At 37.2% G+C, this 17,046-nt stretch overlaps 1 protein-coding gene across 5 annotated transcripts in view; it reads left to right on the top strand.

The window, feature by feature from the left end:
• MID1 (midline 1) overlaps positions 1 to 17,046 on the top strand; it is a 361,503-nt gene that overhangs the window by 286,538 nt on the left and 57,919 nt on the right. For all 5 annotated transcript variants that reach the window (XM_081278340.1, XM_081278342.1, XM_081278341.1 and 2 more), the window contains exon 3: positions 4,352 to 4,447. In XM_081278340.1, coding sequence (XP_081134466.1) covers positions 4,352 to 4,447 — 96 coding nt within the window. The remainder of the gene's footprint in view (positions 1 to 4,351; positions 4,448 to 17,046) is intronic.

The raw sequence follows: 17,046 nt of genomic DNA, 5'->3' as shown, positions 1-17,046 counted from the left end.
TTGGGGGCTCACTAAGTTGCCCAGGCTGACCTCAAACTTGGCAATCCTCCTGCCTCAGCCTCTCAAGTTGCTGGGACTACAGCCATGTGCCACCACAGCTAGCTACACCAAGAGTTGTTTTCAATGTAACAGTTCCTCATAGGGAGGAATACTTGAAAAGAGCATATTAGGTTGTCTGTGGAAATGGACTCAAGGGAGTTCTCCTAGAATCCTACTCTGAGAATTTGACTTGGGAGGTGATCCAGAAAGCACCTGGAAGGGGAAGTAACATGGGAGGGAAGGAAGAGGAAAGAGGTTGTGTTAAGGTGGAACCCATGTCCCCTCCCAGTGAGGCCCTGGATGAGATTTTAAGGACCAAGACTCAGAGTGGTTCCACCCAGAAGGTGAGGAAGCTGTGCTGTTCATCCCTCAATTCTAGTAGTTTCTGATGGAGGGCTGCTTTGGGGGCATTGGCCTCCCCTGACTCTCCCCAGTACTGCAGCCTTTCCTGCCTGGGGCCAGACACAGCCCTAGTACAGAAAGGCCCAGGTGCTTATAGAAAATGCCATCATCAAGCTTGCAAGTCATGTCTGCCAGAGATAAAGGAGTGGGCCCTTCTGGTGTCTGGTACCCAGATTAGACTGTTTTATCCTCAAATTCATAATTGTAGCAAACACGTATACTTTCCTGGTGTATCTGTTCATTTTCTTGTGATCTTAAAAATAGCATAGATAGGTAGATTGATCATGATCTGCTCAATATGGATGGGAAAAACTGAACCCAAGACATGTCCAATCATTTATCCAAGAGAATCCAGCTAGGGTGGTAACTTAAGTCTCTTTGCTTTCATATGTGATCACTCATGCCTCACTTTTTGGGTTTCTATAAAACTTGGCTTGATAAGGAAACATAAATATATTTAAGTTTTTAATATGACAACAGGAAACTCAAGTTTTTGTACAGTAGAAGGTTTTAGACTTCCATAGTGAAGTTGATAGTTATGTCTACCTAGTCTTAAGACTCTTATGCCAAAAAATGTTCTCTCTCTTTGGCATAAAGCACAGTCAAAACCAAAAGGTTATCGAACCTACTGACCACCACACAGGATGTTAACGAATAGAGTTAACCTCTAAAAATGTTCCAGAGAAGTCCCTATAGTGGAAGTGGGCACATGGCTGAGTGAAAAGTGGATTTTCTTCCTTTCCCACTACCCACAATCTCTTCAAAGGTGTTGTCAGCGCCTTTGGTACTACTTGGAAACAAGTCTCTCTCTCAGCATAATTTCCCTTTATTATACTTCTAACTGACTCAATAATTCTTTGTGGACTTCAGTAACACTTGTACTATTTAAATTTGAATAACCCCAAAGGATCTGGATAGGTCAAAGTGTTTAAATCACAGGCTTTAGTCTATGTATTAGTTGATTAAAAACAGATTTTATACATGATGTATACTTAATAAAGGGAGGGGGTGCAAGCAGATGTTTGTAAAATCTTAATGTGTTGGACTGCATTTATTTGGCTCTCTGACTGACTAGCTTTAGAAAAGTCATACCTATGACAATTGAACTGTAAACAGTTAGATGATGTATTTCCCTAGAAATTTCCTGCTATGAAGGGTCAGCCAACAAGAAAAGTAAAAGGATTCCTTAAGATTAACACATAAAAAGAAACTGACTAATATACCTTATAATAGTCACATCTAAATCAAGGACAGTGAATAATGCAATACCTCAGAATTATTTTCTGGTCTTTGACCATAAAGTGAAGACCAGTTGGAGTTCATTTAATCCAAACAGTAGAAAAACTTAAGGCTTTTGGTGGTGGGGTGGGGGAAGGGTTGTTGTTCAGAGCTTGGAAAGCAAAAAAAAATTTTTGATGCAAACATTAAGTTGTACTTAAATTACTCTTTGACTTTCTGGCCTCTCTTTGTATCCCATCCTCTACATGGGGTTTTCTCTTTCAAAATAGTTATATTTGAGATGTTTTTGGTGTTTCCAATGCAAAATTGATGGTTTCTTGTTGGTATTCCAGTCTGGATAAAATAGGCACAAATCTCACCCTGCATTCTGAATGCATGAGAATTATAGGCAAAATATTTTAAAGTGTATTTGGAAGAATTCATAACCAACCTTAAATGTAAGTAGAAAATATCCAGGAACCAGAAATGAAATAAACTGTAGAATGGTGACGGGGGAACTGAAGTTGGGCTGCTCTCAAGAAGTAGAGATGAGATGGGGCAATGGGGACTTCAGAGAACACATGGGGCAGTGTACTCTGCCTGTGGTAGAAGCCCTATACAACTGGAAGTAAAGACACCCCCCAACACACACCAGGCTCAAAGGACCCCTCACACCTCTGGAATTGAAGCAAGACATGGAATTCTCTCAGAAGGAAATAGAGGCACTGAGCCAAACCAGGATCTGAGCTTCCTTGGCAAACTGGTGTCCTGAGGGGAGCACCCTTTTTGTGGGGAAAAAAACCCCTTATGTCCTAACCTCAGAGTGTGCACTTCACTTTACTGGATATCTCAATCCCCAAATCACAGTATGGGGAGGAAAGTTAACATCAGATGAACTGTCATACAAAACTTACAAGACACAAGATAAAATCAGATCCTTTGGAAACATGAAGCAAACACAGGAAAATGTTCAATTGCCCTTTCTCAAATGAGCTTAAGAATAAGTTATGTTTAGTTTTCTTGAAATTATGAAGAAGGAAATTGCATCTTTGGAAAAGGAGCAGAAAACAGTTCAACAAAGGGAGATGTGATCTAAGAACAGAGTTGAAATGAAAATACAGCCATTGGAATTAAAGAAAAATCCTAGACAATAAAATGTCAGATTAATAAATTTAATTTATTATAACCAGAGATTTCTGCTTTTGACCTTCATTTTAAGCATTAGGTAAAAGTGATTATTTTCTCCAATACACCTTTCTAAGTAAAAAGTTTTGGAAAGTAGGACAAGCTAAAAGTTCCATAAATTCTTCAGCCTGATGCAGAGGTTACCACCTTTATGAAAATCTTAGTTTTCAAACTCTCTGCACTCTTTACAAATCTTGTTTTGGGAGTGTGTGTGCTAGGGATAGAACACAGGTCTTGTGCAAGCACTCCACCACTAAGTACACCCCCAGCATCCAAATCATCTTTCCCAGATGGCATTAAAAATCTGAGATCTATTAGCTTTTCCACAAAATTTCCCTTTGTTGCATATCTCCACTGTATTTGTGAAACTACTTATATGTTAAAGCATATATTTTCACTAATCCTCTGTCCTCTTATACTTCCCTGATCTTCTTATATGATATTGATCTATTTCCACGTGCTCACTTCCATCTGCATTTAATCTCTCCAAGAAATGACCATTTGGGTCCAACAAAAAGTCTCTACCCATCCTTCCACCCTCAGACAAAAGACTTTGCCCCCCTAGGAAACCTTTAAGTAGCCATGGATTCTCTCCCTTCCCTTATTTCCAACATCTCTCTCCCAATTGCACAGCCATCTCCTTGTGAATAGGGAGTAGATGCTTTTATTTTTGCTTCTCCAGTAATTCTCTGAGTCTGACATATATTAGAAGCTTAATAAGTACTTGTTGTGTGAATGGATAAGTAAATGAATGAATGTTATAAATGAAGAACTCATGGAATGAGAAAGAATTTAAATGAGTCTTACCCAGAACAGAGGGTTATTGTGGTTGAAAATATGATTAAATATTCATTCCAGGGAACTTTTAAAATCTGATGTTCTAAAGGAATAAGGAATAATTCTATAATCTTAAACAGGACAGTGATATAAATAGAGTGTTCAAGGAAATTTTCTTTGGCATTGATAGACAAAGAATAGAAGCATGTACAATAAAATGTAGTATGAGTAAATGTGTGAGACAAGAAAATCTTATAAATGCCTGTAAATGGGCATATTGTCAGGAATAGCTGATCAAGTTAACTTCCTTTCAAGAGATTTACCTCCGCCTGACCACAAAATGGTAAATCCTAAAAATTCAGAAGTAGATGATTTGATGTGGGAATATGTTCTTTATATTATTGCCATTTCAGATTCAGGTAAAGGGATAAAAATCCAATTATTTTCTTTTCCCTAGTTCACCACCTAGCAGTAACCCATAACTAATTATTTGGTTAAATATCTGAGTTCGTACAAGAAGTAGAAACAAAAAGATGAAGTTTGAGTATTTCTTCAAAGTTGTTTGAAATGCAACTTTTGAAAATGCAGTTTGAATTTATAAATACTTGAAGCTGCATCCATTTCACTGGTTTCTGAAAAAATGTATCAGTTTTTCTGAGTATGAGTAGTTTTGTATATATTAAAATATGAAAGTATGCAGAATAACATTTTTCCTCTCTTTTTTGAACAGCAAAACTTAGAGAGTAACCTCACCAACCTTATTAAGAGGAACACGGAACTGGAGACCCTTTTGGCTAAACTCATCCAAACCTGTCAACATGTCGAAGTAAGTGTCTATCTCTGTGTGGCATATTCCTTGTGAAAACTTCTAGGTCAGCATTTTTATATCCACATGCTTTCAAATTTCAAACAGTCATCTTTGTTCAAATTAATTTTTCTGAAGAAGCCAAATATATAAGGTGGATGGAATTAGAAAGAACTAGAACCTCAGCAAATCTCTTCCCATCCAGGACTGTTTCCTCTCCTTTTATAGCTCTCCTTGATCCAGCATTGCATAGCATTCCTAATAGAACAGATTTTAATCACTTCTACAAAGAACAGCCAAAGAAAGCACTATTTATAAGGTATTCTGTTAGTTTACTAGGGCTCCTGTAACAAATTACTACAGGCTTGGACAGCATAAAACAATAGAAATTTATTCTCTTACAGTTCTGGATGCCAGAAGTCCAAAATTCAAGGCCCTCCTTCTGTCTGAAGTCTGGGGGAGGATCCCTCCTGTCTCTTCCCACCTTTTGGTGGACTTCCTTGGTTTGCAGCTGCAGCATTGAATCTATGCTTTTGTTGTCACATGACATTTTCCCTATATGTCTCTGTTTGTGTCCAAATTTCCTTCTTCCTGTAATGACTCCAGTAATTGAATTCAAGCCCACCTTACTTCATTATGATTTCACTGCAACTTGATTACATCTGCAAAGACCCCATTTCCCAAAAAGGCCCAATTCATAGGTACCATTGAACATATTTTGGGAGGCACAATTTAGCCAACTACACATATATATTAAATGCTTCTTATTTGCAACATGTTTCCATACATCAACCACAATTGTACCAATAACAACCTGCAATGATACTGTACCTCATATGGGAAAAATGGATGCCAGTTGCTTATGGCAATTTTAGAGGCCTTTTCCAACTTCTCTGACCCTGGCTTTCCCACTACCCACACCCCACACACTGAAATGAAACAATTGCTTATTCACCCTGCCTTCAAGCCTTCTGGCCTTTAGCCCAACAGATCCCTCTGCCTGGTAGCCTTACCCGCACCCCATGCCTTGTTGTCTGAATCATTCCTATCTGTCCTCCAAGTTCTGACTTGAGGAATACTTTAATTGTGAATATTTCTATGGTTCTCTGAACCAGACTCATCCCTCCTTTCTCTGAATCTCATAACATTTTATCAATAATCTTGTAGTTTTAATCACAATTTCATGTACTGCTTCCATTTTTCCAATTAGAATATAAGTTATTTGAAAACAGGAAACAAATGCAGTTTAACTTCAAATTCCAGATTCTTGCATAGTAATTTTTATACAGTTAAAGCTCAGGAGCCCATAAATATGTATGATTTCAATGTTTTTTATGTGTCAGTTAAAATAAATTTTAAAAAAAGCTCGAAAGGGCTGGGATTGTGGCTCAGTGGTAGAGCACTTGCCTCGCATATGTGAGGCACTGGGGTCAATACTCAGTACCACATCAAAATAAATAAAGACATTATGTTCATTTACAACTAAAAATTAAGAAAAAACTCAGAAAATTTGTTTTGTACAAATATGTACAATGACTGCAAATAGCCAATTTGAACACTAATAACACAATTAAAGTACAGTATGGTAGAAGGTGAGGCACTGAGCTAGTAGATTATTGCATTTTTTAAAGATGCATGCTTTTTCACAAACTAGTTTGTCTGAAATTAGATTACAACTTCAAAGAGTTAATAATGGGGCAAGTTAAATGGTTGGCATTTTTTTTCTTTCCTACTAACACAAAATATGAGTGAGATATTTGCCAGCATTCTAGATTGAATGAATATGGTATGTGGAGGGGGAATTAAAAGAGAGGAACACAGCTTAGCTGAAGGTTTAGTGGGGAGTGAGACTTTAGTAGATTTCACCCAAGCTGTTTTAAGAAATACTTCAGCATTGGGGGTAAGCTTATTTGTACAACACAATGGTGTTTAGCAGTGATACATTCTTCAGCATGGTAAAAATCAGTAAATGCTGCTTTCAGGTACTTTCAGCTTAAAAGCATATCTACTATGCAAACACTGGTGCTTTGAGGGAAGGTTTCAAATACTTGGGTTCATAAAGTTTGTACTTTTACTTACAAGTGCTCTCATTTGATTGAAAGTTTAAAACCGGTTACTGAGAAACATGTGAGCTGGAACTCCTAATTTGTTATGCTTTTCTGTGATAATATCTAAGGGGTAGGAATTAGATGTGTCCTCCTCCCCTATCTGAGCCATTCAATCTATGCCAATGAGCAGGCTGTGATGGGTGGGGCATGGAAAGATGTATACAACGAAAAGCGAGGAGCAATAAGAGCAAAATGGTGGTGAGAGACGAGATTAGAGCTGGTCAAGTAGCTCAGTGGTTCATGTTATAGAGCCCCTTGACGTAAAGAACTATGTGAGCTTTAAGATAGAGGCAATCTTTTCATCAATTTGGATGAAGTAGGAAGTGTGAAGGCAGCAGCATCAGCGACAGCTTGTTATGCCAGACCTTTCTATTCTTCTGCTTCAATAGGATTTACTTGTGTCAGTAATCTCCCCTGGGAACACATTGAGCCTTATTGATAAAACAACTTTGGAAGTAGTAGTGAACAAGCATAATGTTTTCATTATGGCAGGGTAAAGTAAATATGTAGCACACAAATAAATGAATGAACAAAATAGAATGATTCATGTGCTATATTTTATTTTTATGATGCAATGTCATTTGATATATGGAATAGTAAGAAAGAATAATTTTTCATTGGTTAAAAAATACCTGTGCTTTATGGTAAATCTTATAAATGCTTTATGGATAGGGTGATTATTTCATTCAATTTCTGCTAGTTACTTCTTAAAGGCATTAGTGTCTGGTTTCTATTTTGGCTGGTAGTGATTTCAGAACAAATGCCTTGTTCCTAATGCAATATTAATATGACTTGAATTTACAAAATGCAATTCATCCTAACATGATGTCAAGTTACATTCTATCATGTTCAGTAATTTCAGATGAGAGATAAACTCAAGAAATTGACAAGCAGACTATTTTTATTTCAAGATATCAGATATTATTTTAGTTGAGATATAGGCTTTTAAAATGAAGCTATTACTGAGTCAATTGTTGCAGTTTTGCAAATAGACACATGTATGTCATTTACTCTAGATAAGGAGTAAAGAATATCTGTAGCTTTCTCTGTTGCTTTGTATAAATCTTTTGGAATGGAAAAAAATGTTTGCAGGTGAGTAAATTCGGAATTCAGGACATTTACTCTAGACAAAAATAAAATTATTTATGAGTAGAAAAATAATGATAGTGGAAGTACCTCGTTTTACATTTATTCCCTATCAGTTCTCATATAATAATTGAATGAATGCATACCAGATTTATTTATCTCATTAATGAAGGAACCAGTATGGTGTTAAAGATGGTTCAAAAGAGGATACCCAGAAACTGATCCATATAAACTTGGGGGGTGGGTGGGCAGGGAGCAGTAGGGGAAAAAGAATGTGAGAATGACAGAGTCAAATTAGCCACAACACTGATCAGTGACCCACAGGACAACATGGCAAAAACATTTGGGTAAAGTAAGTTGCATGACACCAGTTTTCTCTAAGTTCATATTCACCTTTGTGGAGTCTAAGCCATAATCAATATCAAATACAAAGCCCAACTGTTTTCCATTCCAGTTTGGAGAGTCAGGTAACCCTGACTGAGCCTGGCTTCATGGAGTATTACTAGTATGACATTGGAAGGCACACTGTCTTCTCTTTGTCTTATTTCCATGTTTTGATTAATTTTGCTTAAGATGACCTTCTATTGTGGAGACTGTTGGTCTTTGGACTCTGCTGTATGTTGCACCATGTTAGTTGCAGAAAACCCTGTTCACAGGGAGCTATCTTCACTAACACAAAAGATTACTTACAATATAATAAAAAGTAAATCTGTAATTGCCATGAGTAAGGTGTGAGTAATATACAATTACTTCCAGCTAGGGGTGGGAGAGGGCACATGTGATCTTAGCCTTCCTTCAAGGGAAGGCACCATTTGGGTTTACCAAGAGAGAGAGGAACAACACTGCTTGCAGTGTTGGAACAGGAAGCAAGGACTGAATGAATATAGAGCAAATGGTTTTATCTGGAGAAATGGAAAATGTGTAGGAAGGAAGAATAGGTAGGAACCAGTTTTGAAGGGATGGGAGCTGGAATGCCTTTCATAATTGCATTTGAGTTTGAACTTTGCCCTTGAAGGTTCACAAATGTTGAAGGAACACAGACCTCTGTAAGTTTCATACTTACAATTGAAATCCCTAATTCTTTTGAGGAGATAATAATTTCAGTTAGTGTGAAAATAATATGTATGTCTTTGTGCAAGACAATCACCCATGCAAGGGAAAACTTCACAGCACTAGGAAACTCTAAAAAGTTAGTGGAATTTGTTAGGCACCAGCATGCTATTCTTTCAACTCACTGCAGTGGAAAAGAATTTCCTGATTCACATCCGAGGTTCCTAGACTGTACTTCTTCCTTTTCCTCTTCCTGAAGGTGTCCTTGTATTTGGGTCTGAGCATTTCTCAAGAAAATAATTCCCATGCCAGCTGGAGCCAAAAAAACTCCCAGCACAGGGGCAACTCCTAATTGTTGTAAATTAAATCAATGAATTCCTTCCCATGGACTTAGGGAGGAAATGCCACATCCTTATAAGTCTACCCCTCCTCCTGGGCTTACACCTTTGCTTTTCTTTAAAATGGAGGAGTTTGAAGGCCTTCCCCCTAACCCCCATTGTTTTCATAGCTTGTTTTATAAATGAGGATAAGCAACCAAAATGGCTTTTTGATTGTGTAATTGCCAAGTCTTATTCAAACTAGAGAACAGAGGATATGAAGGCCAAGACATTTTGTGACTGAGGAGGCAGAGGCTTTGAAAGAGGAACTTTGGTTTACCCAAGAAATGTTTGTGTAACTTGATGGCTGGGATTCTAAAAACAAATGAGTTTTTAGCTTCTTTGTTTTTTTTTTTTTTGTTGTTTGTTTTGTTTTGTTTTGTTTTTGTTTTTGTTTTTGTTTCCTGTAGGAGAGAAATATAGTAGAAAGTTCCCTCAGGTGAGCTTGGAATTACGGTTATATGGAATGTTAGGACAAGCTATGCGAAACGATCAAAATTTGGATCAGCTGCAGAATTTACCTTTTTAGGTCACATATGGACTATCTCTTCATCATCCCATTCTTCTTTACCATTTTCTTAGAAAAATCAGAAGTCAGATTCTCTTGTAGCAAATACAACATCTTGACACACAGTTGATGTACCTTTTGGGAATTATAGGTGACCGTGACTATAAATCCAGTGAAATAGTAGTAGAGAACTACTGGGAAAGGGTGAATAACTGTCATAGCTGTTTAGGGAAGATAGAGGCCCAGCAGGGTATGTGGTCCTTGCCAAGTCATCCTAGAAGAGCATGCTCTAATTCAGAATCCTGTCAAAATGCTGGCCTTGGCCCCTCTGGGTTATCTTTGTTTTTAATCACCTTTTTAAAACTTTCTGTCACTGTTTTCCTAACTAAAATTTTAAAAATTTTAATTTATTTTAATGAGAGGTTTTGCTCTCTTATTGACTTTTTTCTGAGTTTTTCCAGTGCTGCTGGTGTGTGGAGCAACAAACTTCCTTGTGGGTGAATTAAGTGCCTTTCGTTAGGTTTCTGCTCTATAAATTGATAGGTTTGAGGGGTATGGGTTATCTTGGGTGATGTGTAGCTTATAAAAAATTGTTTAAAATATCTTGGTGAAACAGATGAGGGTCTATGGAAGACTTTCAAAGTCATTGACCAAGATCTGAAAGCATTTATTTGTAAATTCTGAAATAGTGAAAAATGACTGAATTAAAAAGTGAGATAAACTTTTTGATTTTGTTTCAATTGATTTTGTTGTGCAATTTCATATGTCAAAGCATTCTGACTGAATGGAAACCTCAGCAATTGCTTCATTCAGAGAAGCCCAGCATCCAAACTCACATGTGTCTTACAGACATGTGTGATCTTTGATGAAGTATATACTGCTAGGGGCCAACTCGAATATCCAAAGTTATAATCCATTGTCAATTGAAGATAAGGATCAGATTCCTACCTCATCTCACTTCCTGGAAGGATGCTTTAAGGGATTATTTAGAGTCAGATTCTGGGTCTTATTAAACCATACTGTACACACCCCATTCAGCTATTGTTCTCTATGTAAATAGTTCTGAAATGATGATGTGATAGGGCAAATATGGCAACATTCAGAAACTGGATTAAGGTAACCACCATGGTAAAGTTGATTTCTCAGGTTCATGTTTTAGGATTCCCATGACAGAGGAGCAAATGAACTGTCAGTCTACATAGAACTTCATCATTTCAGAAGAAAACTAATTTTGGGCCATTGCATGTATATAATGCTTATGTTTCTAGTTTATGCCACCAAGTTTACAAAATTTGACACCTTATAAAATAAACTTTATTTCTCTTGGTGAATATTAAATTTAATTGTTTATAAAAGTAGTATCTAACAAGTAACCTGAACTTCCCCCACCCCCTTAGATTCAGCACCATTGCCTTAAAAATAAACGGATTTATAACAGGCATTATAAACTATTATTTTCTTGTTTATATTCATAAAGAATAATGAGAAGATATCAGGAAGCATCTTCTAGTATTTTGGCATAAGGAATTAATCTTATCAATGAAAAAAAATGAGGCTTAATTTTCTGGTATTACTTTCAGAATAATATCCCTCCATTTCAGCTTTGAAACTTCAACATTATCCAAACTTTTCATCATCTGTTAATCTTTCTAGTTTGGGTGGAATAAACTATCATGTTGTATTCAGAATTCTACTAAGTGACTCACATTGGAGTTTGATCACTAGTGTGTGCCTCTGAAGATAATTCCTCAGATATGTTTGAATATGTAGCACAGATTGCCAAGTTCCACACTCAGATGTGGAGGAATAGGCCTTAATTGAGTGGCCAGTGGCTGAGCAGTAGAAAGGAATAGTGAAAGCATGGCTTTTCTGATGCATCTTAACATATAATACAAGGGTTATGTATCATATCTTCCTCATACTGCTCCACACACAACTTTCTTGTCATGAAATAGTGGCATGTGACTGACTAGAGCAGTAGAGATATTTCTGATATAAAGAATAATAGGAACAATTTTTGCACATGTTAAAAAACTAACCATTATAGTTAGCTCTAACTCAGCTTGAACATGAGATGATCTTAGCTGGTGGTTCCAGGTGAGAGAGGATGGTTGCAGGTGTGCAGTTGGTTCTCAGGTAGAATGTTGGGTTCCATTGTGGCTCTTTTTCATTTTATTCAGAGACAAGCATGGTATCGCTGAATCAATGGATTGAATATTTGGTTTAGCCTATTTTCAATAAATGAATATAAATTTGTCTTCTTTATGAGAATCAACTCAAAATTATGCCTGGGTATAAAATAAGTATAGATTATGGGAGAAACAGGACACATCTTTTACTTTCTTTCAATTGACTTCTATGTTTAATTGCCAAGTGTTATAGGAAAAACTGAAGAGCTTTGTTCTAATTTTGAAATTCCACAGCAAAATAATTGAGCCATGCATATAAATTTTCCATTAACAAGAGTGTAATTGTAGTACTGGTTATTTTTGTTTGAAACAGAAATATGAAATTTTAAATTCAGCTATTTAAAAGGCCTGGGGCTACCACTGAATGTAAAAGGCTCACAGCGAGGAGCAACACATAAAGGTTTTTACAACCAAGTGAGGTAACTTTTCAGCCTGGGAATTTATGATAGAACTTTTACTATACTTGAAAAACTGTTTTCACTAGATAGAACATCAGGTTCACATATATGAAGTAATGAAAACTATCATCGTGATCTAATTCCCTGACTAGGAGATATTGGCATTGGGCTGTAGGATAAGTTTATTCAAGGAAGCCTTGTGTCCATTTTCATCAGAGTGGTGCCTCCTTTATCCTTGCAGGTATCATAAGGAGAAGATTAATGTATAAAGATGTTATAGTCCCACAACAAAGTATAGATTGTGGGGTATGGAAAGCAAAAGTGTAGGGCCTATGCAAATGTGCAGTAAAAACAATTATGACCATTTGACAAGCCCTTGCAATCACTTCCTGATTTAATTATCCCAGTAACCTTTTGATGTGAATGGCATTCGAATGACTATAGATGTGGCCTGAAGCCAGACATAACAAAAATCAACCAGTGAAGAAATGAGTTGAATCCAAGGAGCTAATAAAATATGGTAACTGGATTAGCTACTGAATTTCTACCCAAACCAGATGATAGAACTGAAAGAAGATAAAGTCGTAGGGGGATTCTTACTGAAATATGTTGAACCCACCATCACACAGGCTTAGTGAGTATACATCTATGGTACTAATAGAGCAGGGAACCTTCAGGTTGTTCTCAAATCTTTGACTGTTAATCATAGACCTGGTAGGCACAACTTCTTTGAGATGAAAAATATTCTTCCTTTAGTACAATCATATTCTTTTATTTTTCCTCCTCCCCAGGAATTTTGAGACTTATATATATAAAGATGAAGACCTAAACAATACCACAGAGTCAATATTAGAATTTAGAATTGAACATGTTTATATGTTTATAATTTGTAGAATTGAGAAAAAATGGCATCTTATAGAAATTTGATAGATTTGCTTTTAAGTTCCAAATTTGAAATATATAATTTTTATTAGCCCTAGGGTTTTAAGTTGGAAGTCAAAACAATATTGGAGTGTTCAAGAAAACTTGAGTTTCCCTATATGGTTTTTGTAATTGAATAATTTTTTGATTTATAAGAGCTACTTAAGGATTCAGGAAGGATTGACTTGGCTTTAATTTTATCCTGTTAGGCATTTGAAGTGCTCATACTGTAAATTGAACATGGTAAATTTATAAATACAGTTTAAAATGTTACAGGAATTTCATGTTAAAAATCTGAAAAATGATCACTGGGGGTAGGAGGATTTTCTGGCATTATACAAATGTGTTATATCTTGATTGAGCTGTTAGATTGGTTATTCAAATCCATTGTACTGTCCCTTAAGATTGACACATTTCCTTGAATATAAATTTGACCTCATATAATTGAGATATAATTGATTGTCTGTTCAACTTGAGTTAATCAAACATTGATTTAGGGACCCCCATGAGTGATTGTTTGTTGGTTTTATAAAAATTTATCAGATTTATGAGTACATAAGGAAATTCACAATTTGAATTTAAAAGTCAAGGAAAACTACATAGTGAATGGTTCATGTAGATGTAATCCTTGGACAAAAATTCTCTTGGCCTGTAAGTTCATGTCTATTCCCTCTCTTTGTGGTTCAGACTACTTGAAAAATGGGACACTCTTCCCAGAATCTCCCAAATGTCACATACAGCACTAGCTATGAGTGAGTGAATGGAATGCTCTCAGAGTTCACCTGCTTCTTCCCTCCAGTGCTAGCTGATTCGCATAGATCTTACCCCAAATGGCAGAAAGTACCCTTCTTTTTTAAAAAAATAATTTTAAGTATTTTTTTTTGTTTTGGATGGACAAAATACCTTTATTTATTTTTTATGTTATGCTGAGGATTGAACCCAGTGCCTCACACGTGCATAGGCAGGCGCTCTACCACTGTGCCATACCTGTAGCCCCAGAAAGGGCCCTTCTTGAGAAGAATGTACAAGGACAGTGTTTCTGTGATTTCATTTCAGTGGCCACAAATCCCTAGAAACATCAGTACCATAATGGATGAATACAGGGGAGCTCTTGCGCAGCATGGGGGCTCTGCCACTGGACAAAGGCTAATTGGATGGAGTTGGTGAAGGGAAGTAAAAAATGGGAGAATTGTATATGGGGGCATTGCTGAGCCCTGAGGGAGGTCATGGTGGGTCTTCCCCTTATAAATCTGTACGTTTGGATGCTGTAGGACACCCTGTCTGCCTGTTCTGGTTTGTGAAAGAAGATATGAACCAATAGCCACTTTGACCCAAGTTGGGGAACACACTGAAGAAAATGTTTGGTGCATGTATAATGGTTTAGTCAACTAGGGTCTAAAGATGACTTATTGGGTCATGTCTTCATATCAGACTCTCTCGATCCCTAAACTCACACATGCACACATGCATATATGCAAAACACACATATACAAAATCTCCAAACCAGAAACCAAAGGACATCTGAAGTCCATAAGGTTTGTTTCACATATTATCACTGGTGATACACACCTGTAATACCAGTTACTTGGGAAGCTGAGGCAGGAGGCCTTGCAAGTTCAAGCTAGTCCAGGCAACTTAGTGAGATCCTGTCTCAAAATAAAAATTAGGGCTGTGGATTAGCTCAGTTGGTAGAGTGTTTGCCTCACATGCACAAGGCTCTGAGTTCAATCCTTAGCACCCAAAAAAAAAAAAAATTGAAAAGGACTGAAGATATAGTTCAGTGGTACAGCATGCCTGGGTTTGATCCCCAGTATTGCAAAAAAGAAAAAAATATATATCTCTGGCATCCTCCTCATTCATGGAGAAACTAGAGTGACCTCATTTCCTCTCACTTTCATTCCTTGGTTATTAAGACTTTGGCAAAAAGAAAAAAGAAAAAGAAAGAAATGAAAAGGAAAGAAAGAAAGAAAAAGAAAGAAGTAAAACTTGCAGCTTAGAATCCAAGGACTCCATAGCAAGTTTAGTTTTCTGGCAGAATCAAAATAAGCACTGAATTAAGTTACGGTGGTTTACAAGAAGAGAGTGTTGGCTTGTTGGTTTCTGGTGCAAACTGTTCCTTCTTTTAGCCTGTTATCTGAAGCTAATAATGCTACAAGATGACATCCTAAAGGAAGACAGTTTCTGTCCAGTTTTTTCATATGTTAGTTCTTTCATGAGCTAATCTGAATGAAGGAGTGGGCACACAGGTAGACAGTGCCAACAGATGCTCCTGTAAAGAAGTCACATGCAAATGTTAACCTGGGATCAGTGGCTGAATCAAAGGATTGCTTTAATTTTTGTAGAATAAAGTATTTTTTCCTTCTGCTTTTCATGAAATGGCCTTAAAGAATTCCCCTTGTTTGTGGTTTCAAAAAAATTAGAACTATGCCAATGAGGCCCGCCTTTAAGGGTTCTATTAAACATTAAGAAGACTTTGTTCTTGGCAATAAAATTAAAGCAGGCAGTGTTTCTATTACCTGGCAGGATGCCCTCCCCAGCCCCCACCGTGACCCTGATCCTGACACAATTGATCAGAGTCTTCTGGTTTCCAGGTAGGAAGGTGAGAAGGCAACATCTGTCAGGCTTGTATATAGAAATAGAGTTGACGTTTTAGATAATGGGAGCAGAGGAATGGGGAGAGGAAGGAGGAGGGGAGAGAGGGGAAGAAAGAGAGAGAAGGTGAATTTCTTCAAGCCGTCCTTAACTTAAGCTTTAAAAAAAAATCAATTTTACTTCAGAGGCCTAAAACTTTGAAACAACTGTTTTAGAAAATCAATAATAATTTCACAATGAGTTGAAATGATGGAAGCAAGGAGTATCTAGATAAGGAAATATATATTTTAGTCTGACTTCTTAAATTCCATATGTTTTCTTTCCCAAGCAACTCTACCATCCATTGCCCAATTATGGTCTGTTGCAAATAAATACTTGGAGGTAGATTGTGGCCCTGAAGTCAGGAATGACCAAGGTGAATAGAGAAAGCACTGTCAGATGCAGGCTGTGTTTAGCCTCACAATTAGTCAGAAGACATTGGAGCTGCAGAACAAATTGGATGACTTTGACACAACCTTCCTCTGACCTCTGCAAGAGTTCATCTTAAGAAACATCCTTCTTGTAGTTGCCTAATCAAATTAGCCCTCTTTTCTCTAGCTGTTAGTGCCATGCCCATGTGGCAGTCACTGTTCTTCTCTCCCTTGGCCTGGGGAATTTTTCCATGCCTCCCAGGACCAGTAAATTACACAGGGGAGTTACTGATCACTCACCACCACAGCCTCCAGCCAGCCTTGATGGGACAAGGTTCAGTAAGTCCCCTACTTCCTCCCAGTGGGCTGGAATGTTTTGCACTCTTTCCCAGAGTTGTCCATTGGGATTAATCTCCAGTTGCCCTAAGTGCTCTTGGTAAAGCACACTTTATTAGCTTCATACCTTTCCCTGTCTCACTTCTTCACCTCTTACTGGTTTTGGCAGCAATCTATACTTCCATATTTCTCTTATTCCCCTCTTTAGGGAGAACAGGATGGTGGACAGCTTCTAAAATGAAATGACAGCATGAGTCCCTTTCTTGAGCATGACCATAGCTCCTATGTTCACTTTTTATAAACCCTATTCTCTTTCATTATAAGTGAATCAACATGGATATTAAACATTGGGAAGCAAAGATACTTAATAATCAATCTGAAGCTTCTGTTGGTATGCTAGAGTGACAACCAGAGAAGATGGCTCATAAATATCACTTGTGGACACACCATAAAGGACAAAGCTTAGAATTTTCCACTTATATTTTCATTCTGTCCATCTACAACTAAAATAATTTTTTAAAAAAAGTCTGTGGTATTGGTGCCAAGAATGTAAGGTTGGGGTCAGTTGAGTAGCCCTAGGAAAAACATTGCAGAAGTGATATTTGTTATTACCATGGCAGAAGTCAGCAGGATATATTTTCAAGG

This window comes from Spermophilus citellus (assembly GCF_964194105.1).
Source record: "Spermophilus citellus genome assembly, chromosome: X".
Lineage (NCBI taxonomy): Eukaryota > Metazoa > Chordata > Mammalia > Rodentia > Sciuridae > Spermophilus > Spermophilus citellus.
This window is presented reverse-complemented; position numbering and strand designations above follow the sequence as displayed.